Source organism: Balaenoptera physalus (genome assembly GCF_965194825.1).
Source record: "Balaenoptera physalus genome assembly, chromosome: 2".
Lineage (NCBI taxonomy): Eukaryota > Metazoa > Chordata > Mammalia > Artiodactyla > Balaenopteridae > Balaenoptera > Balaenoptera physalus.
Window position 1 is genome coordinate 30,508,496 of NC_138883.1, and position 12,990 is coordinate 30,521,485.

General features: G+C 40.6%; 1 protein-coding gene across 1 annotated transcript in view; it reads right to left on the reverse strand.

Annotated features, from left to right (window-relative positions):
• RGS6 (regulator of G protein signaling 6) overlaps positions 1-12,990 on the reverse strand; it is a 588,332-nt gene that overhangs the window by 529,962 nt on the left and 45,380 nt on the right. The window contains exon 2 of the mRNA XM_082451965.1: positions 8,224-8,327. Coding sequence (XP_082308091.1) covers positions 8,224-8,307 — 84 coding nt within the window. The 5' untranslated portion in view covers positions 8,308-8,327. The remainder of the gene's footprint in view (positions 1-8,223; positions 8,328-12,990) is intronic.

The window sequence follows — 12,990 nt, forward strand, 5'->3', positions numbered from 1 at the left end:
GCAGACCTGCACTACAGAAGATTCTAAAGGTAGTTCTTCAGACAAAAGAAAAATGACTCCAGATGTAAGCACAGAGGTGCAGAAAATAATTAAGAATAATGGACACAATCATTTTTAATACATCTACATAACCATTATATTTAGCAAGTAAAAGAAAAATGATAAAGTCTTATAGGGTTTTAAAAATAAAGAACAGTCAATCTGACCATATCCCAGGATGTCAGTAACCATCTCCCTTTCAAGGCAATTATTAGGTCTACCAGAACAGAAGTTCAGTAACCTAACTGTGGGATCATCCCAAATATGAATAATTATTTAACTAATTCCCTTTCAAGAGACATTCGATTTATTTCCATCTTTGGATATTATTCACCAAAGAGTATGGATATTCTTTTGGAACGGGTGTGTGTCTATATCTGTATTTATATCTTTATATATTTTTTCCATTGCCTCATTGCCTTTTTTCAATTTTGATTTGTATTTGCAAACTAACAGACTTTTTAAAAATAACCCTCCTATCCCCCCAATGATTTAACACATTTATTTTCCTTTCACAGACATTTATTAACTTTTAGTTTTTCTTGTTCAAAATCCTGAGAATGGGGAATCTCCTCTGCTGCCACTCAGGTTCTCCATAGTGTTAAGGGTACAGGAGTATCAATAGCTAGAGTAATAAACTGTCTGCCAAAGTGTAAAATCTTAGACTCTTTGAAATGAAATGAGGGAAAAAATTTGAAAAAATGAAATGAAGCCTTAAATACACCAAAGGCTTTCAAACTAGAAAGTTATATATTCAGGGAAACACATCACATTAAACCACACTGAGCTATTCTCCACACTAAAAATACCATCCCTTTCATCTGTGGACACTGATATCACTGGTCTGGGACTTGCCCGCACTCCTGTCTCCTGCCAACCAAGATAATGGGATGGGAAGCATTTCCCCTCACAAGTTTAATCCTAGGGGAAATGGAAAACAGAACAGTTTTTTCCTAACGCAATTAAGAACCTTCAAAATATTTAATGAAAGGAATCTTAAAATGCAGACTGAACAATTAGTTATCCAGAACACTCTCTGTAGTTTGTCCTTGGGAATTTTATTTAATGTTAAAAAAAAAAAAGAAAAGAAAATGAAAGACAGCCAAGACCAGAAAGTATTTGTTTTAAACATACTGACATCCCTGTGTTTTAAAGTTTTACTTGGGTTAACTTTTTAAAGAAAACTAAAAAGAAAGCAAAGGAGGCTATGAACGAATAAGCATAATAAAATGTGGATTCCTTTATCATGGATTATTAAAGCCCTGGAATGTTAGAACTGAAAGTGCTTTTGAGATCACTCAGCCTAGTTAACACTTCACTTCACAAATGACAAAACTGGACTTAATAAAACATAGAAACAACTTGTGCAGGGCCAGAAGTGAACTAGCGGGGCAGTGACAGTAAACAACCAGATATCCTGGTCCAGTTCCAGCCTCTTTCCATGACCCTCTTGATTTATCTACATGCAAGAAGAGGGGAAGGCAATCCAGTTCCATGGTCATTTGGTTCAAAATTTTGTTGCCCCAGAGACCTTCAGACAACGCCCAGGTATAACCTAGTGAGAGGAACTCTCTCATTCCCTCTCGTTACCCTCAGATCTGCCCTGCATCTTATCAGTCACCAAATCCTGTAGATTCTACCTCCTAAACAGCTCTCAAGCACTTCTCTTCATCTACATTATCACTGCCACTGAGTCGGACATCATTTTTTCCTCCCATGAATTCCTGTAAAGTCACCGAACTATTCTTCTGCTTACTAATCCTACCACTTCTCTTACAGCCTCCCTCCGCAATCCCATCCTGAACACTCAACATATGACTTCCCTGATTTAAATCCTTTTGTGGAGAATTTCATTGCGAAGAAAAACAGGATCTCAATGGATTCTCTTTGCTTCGGGGATTAGACCTGTATGAGTCAGAGGCTTATCGGCAAACAGATGGCACATAAAATATAGGACAATTCAAGGAAGGTTTATTTCAGAAAGGATCAAGTATAAAGAAGTGGCAGGGCATAGGGGAACCATAAGGGAACATTCAGGAACCTCTGACTTGTGGAAGTAGAACCATGTGGTAAATGGCTTCTAAAGTGGCCCATAATGATCTCTACCTCTGGGTATTTGTGCCCTTGTATAAACCCCTCACCTTGACTGAGGGCTAGACCTGGAGACTTGCCCCTAATGCAAGGGATGGAGTGTTACATCCAAGATTAGGTTATAAAATAGTGTGACTCCCACTGCCAACCCCCCCAACCTCCACCTCTTCCTTGCTTACTCTGATGAAACAGGCTTCTATATTGTGACCTACCCTACAGAGAGACACATATGGAAAGGAACTGAGAGTAACCTCTAGACAACAGACAGTGAGGAACCGAGGCGATCATTCAATAACCCTCGGGGAATTGAATCCCACCAACAACCACATGAGTGAGCCTGGATGTGGGCCTTTCCCCAGTTGAACTTTCAGATGAACCTGCAATTCCAGCCAACATCTTGACTGTAGCTTGTGAGAGATCCTGAGCCAGAGGACCCACCTACTCTGCACTTGGATTATGGACCCACAGAAACTGTGGCAATAAATGTCGTATTTAAGCCATTGAGTTGGGGGGTGATGTGTTATACAGCAATAGATTACTAATACAAACTGGAACCACCACCCCAAGGCCCAAAAGGATGAGTCGAAGAAAAGGGTATCTGGACCCAGAGGAGGAGAGCAGTCTGCCTAGAGAGGAGCAATGACCTTCAGTCAGGGGACACAGCCAGTGCAAGACCTTGCCAAGAGGGGGCCAGGGGAAGAAATACCCTGACCTTGCTCTTCTTCCTCCCCCCCGCCCCACCTCTCCTCAGGCTCCTATGGACCAAATTCAATTGAAAGCCAGAGGTCACGGGAGCCCTGCAGATGCAGTCCACATGGTACAGTGAGCAGCACACAGAGCAGGGGAGTGTGGGCGCAGAGACAGAAAGAGAAGATACCTGCACAGCATCCAAACTCCTTGCCTGACGCGTAAGATCTTTTATGATCTGGCCCTAATCTACCTATCCAGCTTTATTTCTCAACCTTCATCACAGAAACCTAGCTCCAGGAAAACAGCCACTTGAAGTTTCCAGAACTCAGTATACATCACAGCTCTGTCCCTTTGCATGTGCTAGTCCTTCTGCCTCCATAGTTTTTCTCCCATTCTCTGCAAGGTTAATTCTTATTCGTCTTTCAAGAATTAAGGCAGGCCAAACCCTCTGGATGCCTTCTATGACATCATCATCCTCTCTCCTGATATGGACCTCCCAACCCTTCTGTCTCCTCCCAGACCCCTCAGTGTACCTCTATGTGCATTGCAATTGCCTAGTTACCCCATCTCTGCCCCATTGGCCAATGGGTTCTTTCAGGGAATAGTATTCATCTTGCCTTCCTAGCATCTAACACTGTCTGGCACACAAATGACACTCACTACGTATTTGCTAATTAAAGAGTTTCTAATCCTCGTCACGCCTTGGTCACCAGGGTCTGCAGGTTCCCTGACTCTCAATTGCGCTGGCCTCTACAACTGCCTTCAATGAATTCCAAAACAATGTCCTGTTGCTAGCTTTCTCAAAATCACTGCAGAGAGGTTCTGTGCACATTATTTAGTCCAATCCCCATCACTTTACATAAGAGGAAATGAAGCCAAACAGTATTTTATTTATTGAGTTTATTTATTAAGTTTACCCTGTGAGTAAACAGGGTTAATTTTATCATGCTTCTTTCTATTTTATGTAGACACTAAATACATACATATTTTTTGTAAGAAGTGTTCCTTAGTTGGGAAGGAGGAAGGCAAAATAAGAAACAGAGCCAGGAAGATGAAGTTCCCCATCGAGAGAACCAAAGCAGTAAGTGAGCCAGGGCTCTTGGCTCCCTGTTTGGCATCTTCCATCACATTGTACCACCTCCTGACCCTAGCCTGGGTCACAGTAAGCTACAATTTTCTCTGTCCACCTACCATTTAATTTCCCAGAGTTCTACCAAATCAAATTGCCAGTCCAGGTGGAAATTTGTCAAGAGACATTACCAACACCTCTCAGAGAACCAAATAAAATCAGAAAGCAACCTACTCTCACTCAAAAGAATTCCTAGTTATAAAAGAAAGTAAACATTTCAGAACATCTTCACCCAGGAAACAAGAGCACTAGCAAGAAGAATGAAACTTGAGCATTACAAATGTTCAAAGTAACCCAAGTCACACCTCTGAGAATAACCTCGAAAACCAAAGATCTGCCACGTGGTATTTTCATTTATTTAACCAATGGCTTTCAGCCCCAACAATGTAGTAATGGTAGTTTGTGGTTGATAACATAACAGGAGAGAGGACACCAACTGGGCTGTCGAGTTACCTGGACGCAATCACCGGTTCACTGGGAAATTGCCAAGTAACCTTCAGCAAGTTATGCATCTTCCCCATACTTTAGTTTTCCCATCTATCAGATGAGGGTATTGACTAGAAAATCTCTAAGATGAAGCTACTAAAATTCCTCAATTCTAACTCTATAAGAGCCTGGTTTTTCTACATCTTGAAAGATCTGCAAATAATTACAAAATCAAAAACCCAATTCAAGACACCAACTTCCCCATGACTTTACACTGCATACTCCATCTGGATATTTTAAAAGACACTAAATAAATGTGTTTCAAACTTAGCTGGGCATCAGATTCTCTTGAGAACACTTTAAAACTCAGATTCCTAGGACCCAGCTCAGACATATTAAACAAAAACAACTTGGGGGTTCTTTGAGGACCAGCATTTTTATAAAGTACCCCTAAATGATCTGATGTACAGCCAGGTTCAAATATCATCACTACATTGGGCAATTCAATGACTCCAGGATCTTTTGGATCCAGGAATATTAAAAAAAAAAAAAAGTTAACAGGTCTAGACAACAATGAATAATTAAGGTTTTCTTTTAAGTAGATTTTTAATGTGACCAATACATTTTTCATGCACACCTCCAATCCAAAATGTGAATATGAAGGATAAAAAAACTAAATTAGAAAGTCTGCTCAAGTCAATAAATAAATCATGCCTTGGGAAAGTATAACTTCTCATAGTCAATGACATAGAACACATGAAAAGAAAATGAAGAGTATTCTGAAAAGTATAGGCTTAAGAAACCCACAAATCATTACTCATATGTCAGAAGGTTACCATCCTAAATGGCATTTAAAAGTCACAACAACATTATGGACATAATCACCCCACTTATTAGTCGGAGGTTTACTCAAAAGTTTCATTTCTCTAGATTTAGCTTTTTAAATGTCAGCATCTGAATCAACACAACATAGTCCAAGCAAAAATTTCACACTGAAAACATCTGACAAGAGAAAGAAATAACAAGCAAGAGAAAGAAAATTAAAATGAAAGCACTATTTGCACATTTTTAATGTAAATTTTTGCTGTAGAACTCTGAGAAAAGGTTTGATTTTATAGCTATGACCTTGAATAAATCATTACATAAGAGGACTTCCATAGAAAATACTTTGAATCAACCTTGGTTTCAAGATTCAATCTTTACCTATACCTTGAGGATAGTGTCCTGCAGTAGGTAAGTCTTGGTCATAGGCAATGGTCAGTCTACAGCAGAAAACTAGGTGAATATCCCATGTTTCAAACACAACCAGGGCCTAAGTTAGTCAAACCAACTAGGTTTAAATGATTCCAGGTCCTGGACCTATACGGGGCAATAAGTGTGCCTGCTTTCTTTCTAACAGATTGCACAGATCCAATGTCCCTTTTATACCAATTAACTAACATAGCAAATAACATGAACACATACATACCCCTCACAGATTTATCATGAGGAAGCAAGATAGATTTCCAATATAGAAACCAAATAACTAATAGTCATTTCTCTAAAGGATTACAGCATTTTACAACTTTGTAGCTAAATTAAAATTAAAAAATGAAGAGCCCCCTGATACCACCTAAAAAGTAAAAATCAAGTTCCCACAAACCTGTAGGAAGTTTTCCCTTTCAACATAATACCAAACATTCTTGTGGGAAGGTGTTTGGATTACATGACCTTTACATTTCTTATTAACCTTTAATAATCCATTAATTTGCAATCTCCTGAATAATATAAAAATATCTGCATTGTTTTCCTGTGTCATAAAAAGCAACTCACTGTGTGAATGCACTTTAATCACCTTATTAACAGCATCAACATTTATACATTTTATAATTTACTTCCTCTCCAAGTGTTACTATCGCTACAAGACCAAAAGATAAAAGAAAAAGAAGCATTAATCATGGACCACCTCTATGCCAAGCAGGATGTAAGATGCTTTAATTACCTTATCCAAATGAATCTTCACAATAACTCCTGGAGGTACTATCCTTTCTCCCACCTTTTCCCCCTTTGCTGGATGAAGAAACAGAGACTCACAGAAGTTAAATAACCGACTCCAGGTCACACCACTAGGAAGTGGCGGAGTTGCAATTTTAACCCAGATCTGACCCCAAACCCCATGTTCCTATGAGCTTGGCAGAGGGTCTCCTAGTTTGAGGTGGGTTAAGAAGGTAATGAATAAACGTCTCTATATTATTCTATATTCCTCACAACTTGGTTAGCCCCACTAATCTCTTTTTTCTTTACTACAACTTAATAAACATCTGTCTTAGGGATGGGTTATCTAAGCCTTCTTTTTCAAAGCAAAGGATTAAGGAATTTGGTACTATAAGCAAGATTAGTTTGAGAGCTCTGTTTTTACAAGGAAAAAAGAAAAATTCACCATATTGATCATCCAGGAATATCTAGTTCAACACTGCACATATGATTAACATAGATAGAACACAGAATCTTGCAGAATACACAGAACTCAGCAGACAACTCAAATACTTAGTGAAATGAACGAGATGAACTCATTTTCCTTATTAATATATGATACAGTTAGGCTACATTTTTACAAACGTGCAGACATCAAAAAGGTGTATGAGAAGCAGCTACTGTTTCCTCAAATTCAGCAATGCACAAATAAAACTTATGTACCATATTTCCTTCCTTTAAAACATATGCTTCCCAATATTCCTATTTGAATTAATAGCACCAATGCCTTTCTATCACCCAAAGGTCAAAAACGCAGTTATCTTTGACCCTCTATTCACCTTCTGATTTCACATTCATTCCGTTTCCAAGTCATTGTTAATTCAGACTCTTTAATCCCTCTGCTCAGTCCTGCTCATTTCTGAGGGGCATTTTCCCTGCTAGATTAGGGTCCTCCTTACCTTTCTCACAGACACAGAAGCACCCCACCAAAGCCTCCAACCCACCCTCGATAATAGTCCACTTGGCACACTGGCGCAAGCCTCATAATCCCAAAGAAATGTTGATCTTACAACTCCCAGCACTAACGTTTTTGATGATTAAATTGCCTATGACTCAACATTCTAAAATCTGGCTCCATCCCAGACTGTCTTCCCCAAGTCTCTCCTCCATTTACTCCAATTACTTGTAATTCATCCTCTGCCCAAGCTAACTGGTTCTGGTTGCCCTTCACTTCCTCTAGCTCTTTGCCTTTGCTGAATGCATCTCATTGCCTGGAACGTTGCTCTTCACTTCTGCTTTCCACAGAAGGGAATCCTACAGATCCTTTAAAACTGAGTTCAAAGGCCTCTCCTCCACAGCCCATCCCAGATCTCGGAGGCTGGAAGTAATCGCCCCCTCCTCTGAGATTATGTAACACTCTACTTCTCTTTCGGAAATTAACACTTGGATGCTATAACAGTTATTTGTGTACATCTTATGTCTCCTACCAGCTGTAAACCATTTAATACATACACACCTCTGTGTCCCTCCCACAGTATCTAGACCAGATCTTATCTGTACTATGGGTTTGAAGAACATTCGATTAATTAATGTTACACTAAGGCCTTTACGCAAAAGGACAACACGTGTCTATCTGCATTGTTCAGGCAATCTTTGGTTTAAAGAAAACTAAGCCATATAGTGATTTTCAAGTGTTCAATACCAAGGATGACAAGACCTAACTTCCTTGAATTTTAAAATTGGGGAATCAGAGGATATGCGAAGAAAATTATTCATTTAACAGTCAAGGCCGTTTAGGCAGAAAACATTTGCGTAGCCATCAACCGTCAGTCAACCCTACACAGAACACAGACACGTACACGGCAGCGCCCCCAGCGTTTAACCAGATGCCTTACTTTGCGGTAGACTATCATATTTGGAGAACTCTCCTCTGGGTCTGCAATCCCCACTGTTCTTTGATCCCCGGATCCCTGAGCCATCCTGGGTGTCTTCACTCACACTGCAAAAATAAATAAACAGACCATTAAGACAGGAAAGAATTACACAAAGACATGCCATGCAAAGAACTAAGTTATCTTTTGTCAGGTGGCATGGAAACAAAACGTGATGTAATTTCTTTTTTTTCCTCATTGCTTTAAGCAGTATTTTTTTAAGTTGGGGATAACTGTAGTCTTATTATCCACATACATTCTTCTAATTCCAAAGCAACATGTGTTTTTTTTTAATTTTCAGCCCAGAGTCATGCACTCTAGGGGAGATCATACACCAATCTTAAATAATCTCCTGGAGATAGATGAAGCCACTCATTTTCATGTTGATTTTGTCTTACCAAAGCTCATTTTATGATTAATTCTACGCATTAAAATATGAATATTTTATCAAGGAATTGCAAATCAAAACCACAAGGAGATACCACTTTATACCCACTAGGATGGTTATAATAATTTTTTTAACTCAACTTAAGCATTGGCAAGGATGTAGGGAAATCAGAACGCTTGTACATTGTTGGTAGGAATATAAAATGGTTCAGTCACCATGGAAAACAGTTTGCTGGCTCCTCAAAAAGTTAGAATTTACCACAGAATAGAATTTACCATATAACCTTGCAATTCTACTCTTAATAACTAAAAACAGGTATTCAAACCAATATTTGAACACTAATGTCTGTCAGAGCAGCACTATTCACCGAAAAATGGAAATAACTCAATGTCCATCAACTGATGAATGGCTAAAAAAAATACGGTCTATCTCTACCATGGAATGTAATTCAGCCATCCAAAGTAATAAAGTACTGGGGGGAGCTTCAAGATGGCGGAAGAGTAAGACGTGGAGATCACCTTCCTCCCCACAGATACATCAGAAATACATCTACATGTGGAACAACTCCTACAGAACACCTACTGAACGCTGGCAGAAGACCTCAGACCTCCCAAAAGGCAAAAAACTTCCCACGTACCTGGGTAGGGCAAAAGAAAAAAGAAAATACAGAGAAAAAAAAGAATAGGGACGGGACCTGCACCAGTGGGAGGGAGCTGTGAAGGAGGAAAGGTTTCCACACACTAGAAGCCCCTTCTCTGGCGGAGACTGCGGGTGGCGGAGGGGGGAAGCTTCGGCGCCACGGAGGAGAGCGCAGCCACAGGGGTGCGGAGGGCAAAGCGGGGAGATTCCCGCACAGAGGAGCGGCGCCGAGCAGCACTCACCAGCCCGAGGGGCTTGTCTGCTCAGCCTCCTGGGCGGGCGGGGCTGGGAGCTGAGGCTCCAGCTTCGGTCGGATCCCAGGGAGAGGACTGGGGTTGGCTGCGTGAGCACAGCCTGAAGGGGCTAGTGCACCACAGCTAGCCAGGAGGGAGTCCGGGAAAAAGTCTGGAGCTGCCGGAGAGGCAAGAGACCATTGTTTCCGGGTGCACGAGGAGAGGGGATTCACAGCACCGCCTAAACGAACTCCAGGAACGGGCGCGAGCCGCGGCTATCAGCGCGGACCCCAGAGGCAGGCAGGAGACGCTAAGGCTGCTGCTGCCGCCACCAAGAAGCCCGTGTGCAAGCACAGGTCACTCGCCACACCTCCCCTCACAGGAGCCTGTGCGGCCCGCCACTGCCAGGGTCCCGTGATCCAGGGACAACTTCCCCAGGAGAACGCACGGCGCGCCTCGGGCTGCTGCAACGTCACGCCGGCCTCTGCTGCCGCAGGCTCACCCCGCATCCGTACCCCTCCCTCCCCCCGGCCTGAGTGAGCCAGAGACCCGAAGCAGCTGCTCCTTTAACCCCGTCCTGTCTGAGCGAAGAACAGACGCCCTCAGGCGACCTACACGCAGAGGCAGGGCCAAATCCAAAGTTGAACCCCAGGAGCTGTGTGCGACCAAAAAAGAGAAAGGGAAATCTATCCCAGCAGCCTCAGAAGCAGCAGATTAAAGCTCCACAACTTGATGTACCTGCATCTGTGGAATACCTGAATAGACAACGAATCATCCCAAATTGAGGAGGTGGACTTTGGGAGCAATGATATATATATATTTTTTCCCTTTTTCCCTTTTTGTGAGTGTGTATGTGTATGCCTCTGTGTGTGATTTTGTCTGTATAGCTTTGCTTTTACCATTTGTCCTAGGGTTCTGTCTGTCTTTTTTTTTTTTTTTAAAGTATAGATTTTAGCACTTGTTATCATTGGTGGATTTGTTTTTTGGTTTGGTTGCTCTCTTCTTTCTTTCTTTTTTTTATTACTTTAAAAAAAATGTTTTAATAATTATTTTTTATTTTAATAACTGTATTTTACTTTATTCTATTTTATCTTCTTCTTTCTTTCTTTCTTTTTTTTCTCCCTTTTATTCTGAGCCGTGTAGAGGACAGGCTCTTGGTGCTCCAGCCAGGCGTCAGGGCTGTGCTTCTGAGGTGGGAGAGCCAAGTTCAGGACACTGGTCCACAAGAAACCTCCCAGCTCCACGTAATATCAAATGGCAAAAATCTCCCAGAGATCTCCATCTCAATGCCAAGACCCAGCTCCACTCAATGACCAGCAAGCTACAGTGCTGGACACCCTATGCCAAACAACTAGCAAGACAGGAACACAGCCCCATCCATTAGCACAGAGGCTGCCTAAACCCATAATAAGGCCACAGACACCCCAAAACACACCACCAGACGTGGAGCTGCCCACCAGAAAGACAAGATCCAGCCTCATCCACCAGAACACAGGCACTAGGTCCCCTCCACCAGGAAGCCTACACAACCCAATGAACCAACCTTAGCCACTGGGGACAGACACCAAAAACAACGGGAACTACGAACCTGCAGCCTGCGAAAAGGAGACCCCAAACACAGTAAGTTAAGCAAAATGAGAAGACAGAGAAACACACAGCAGATGAAGGAGCAAGGTAAAAACCCACCAGACCTAACAAATGAAGAGGAAATAGGCAGTCTACCTGAAAAAGAATTCAGAATAATAATAGTAAAGTTGATCCAAACTCTTGGAAATAGAATGGAGAAAATACAAGAAACGTTTAACAAGGACCTATAAGAATTAAAGGCAAACAAGCAGTGATGAACAACACAATAAATGAAATTTAAAATTCTCTAGAAGGGATCAATAGAAGAATAACTGAGGCAGAAGAATGGATAAGTAACCTGGAAGATAAAATAGTGGAAACAACTACTGCAGAGCAGAATAAAGAAAAAAGAATGAAAAGAATTGAGGACAGTCTCAGAGACCTCTCAGACAACATTAAATGCACCAACATTCAAATTATAGGGGTCCCAGAAGAAGAAGAGAAAAATAAAGAAACTGAGAAAATATTTGAAGATATTATAGTTGAAAACTTCCCTAATATGGGAAAGGAAATAGTTATTCAAGTCCAGGAAGCACAGAGAGTCCAATACAGGATAAACCCAAGGAGAAACATGCCAAGACACATATTAATCAAACTATCAAAAATTAAATACAAAGAACAAATATTAAAAGCAGCAAGGGAAAAACAACAAATAACACACAAGGGAATCCCCATAAGGTTAACAGCTGATCTTTCAGCAGAAACTCTGCAGGCCAGAAGGGAGTGGCAGGACATACTTAAAGTATTTAAGGAGAAAAACCTACAACAAAGATTACTCTACCCAGCAAGGATCTCATTCAGATTTGACAGAGAATTAAAACCTTTACAGACAAGCAAAAGCTAAGAGAATTCAGCACCACCAAACCACCTTTACAACAAATGCTAAAGGAACTTCTCTAGGCAGGAAACACAAGAGAAGGAAAAAACCTATAATAACAAACCCAAAACAATTAAGAAAATGGTAATAGGAACATACATATTGATAATTACCTTAAATGTAAATGGATTAAATGCTCCAACCAAAAGACATAGATTGGCTGAATGCACACAAAAACAAGACCTGTACATATACTGTCTACAAGAGACCCACTTCAGACCTAGGGACATATACAGACTGAAAGAGAGGGGATGGAAAAAGATATTCCATGCAAATGGAAATCAAAAGAAAGCTGGAGTAGCAATTCTCATATCAGACAAAACGGACTTTAAAACAAAGACAATTACAAGAGACAAAGAAGGACACTGCATAATGATCAAGGGATCAATCCAAGAAGATATAACAATTGTAAATATTTAGGCACCCAACATAGGAGGACCTCAATACATAAGGCAAATACTAACAGCCAAAAAAGGGGAAATCAACAGTAACACAATCATAGTAGGGGACTTTAACACCCCACTTTCACCAACAGACAGATCATCCAAAATGAAAATAAATAAGGAAACAAGCTTTAAATGATACGTTAAACAAGATGGACTTAATTGATATTTATAGGACATTCCACCCAAAAACAACAGAATACACATTCTTCTCAAGTGCTCATGGAACATTCTCCAGGATAGATCATATCTTGGGTCACAAATCAAGCCTTGGTAAATTTAAGAAAATTGAAATCATATCAAGTATTTTTTCCGACCACAACACTATGAGACTACATATCAATTACAGAAAAAATCTGTAAAAAATACAAACACACGGAGGCTAAACAATACACTACTTAATAACCAAGAGATCACTGAAGAAATCAAAGAGGAAATCAAAAAATACCTAGAAACAAATGATAATGAAAACATGATGACCCAAAACGTATGGGATGCAGCAAAAGCAGTTCTAAGAGGGAAGTT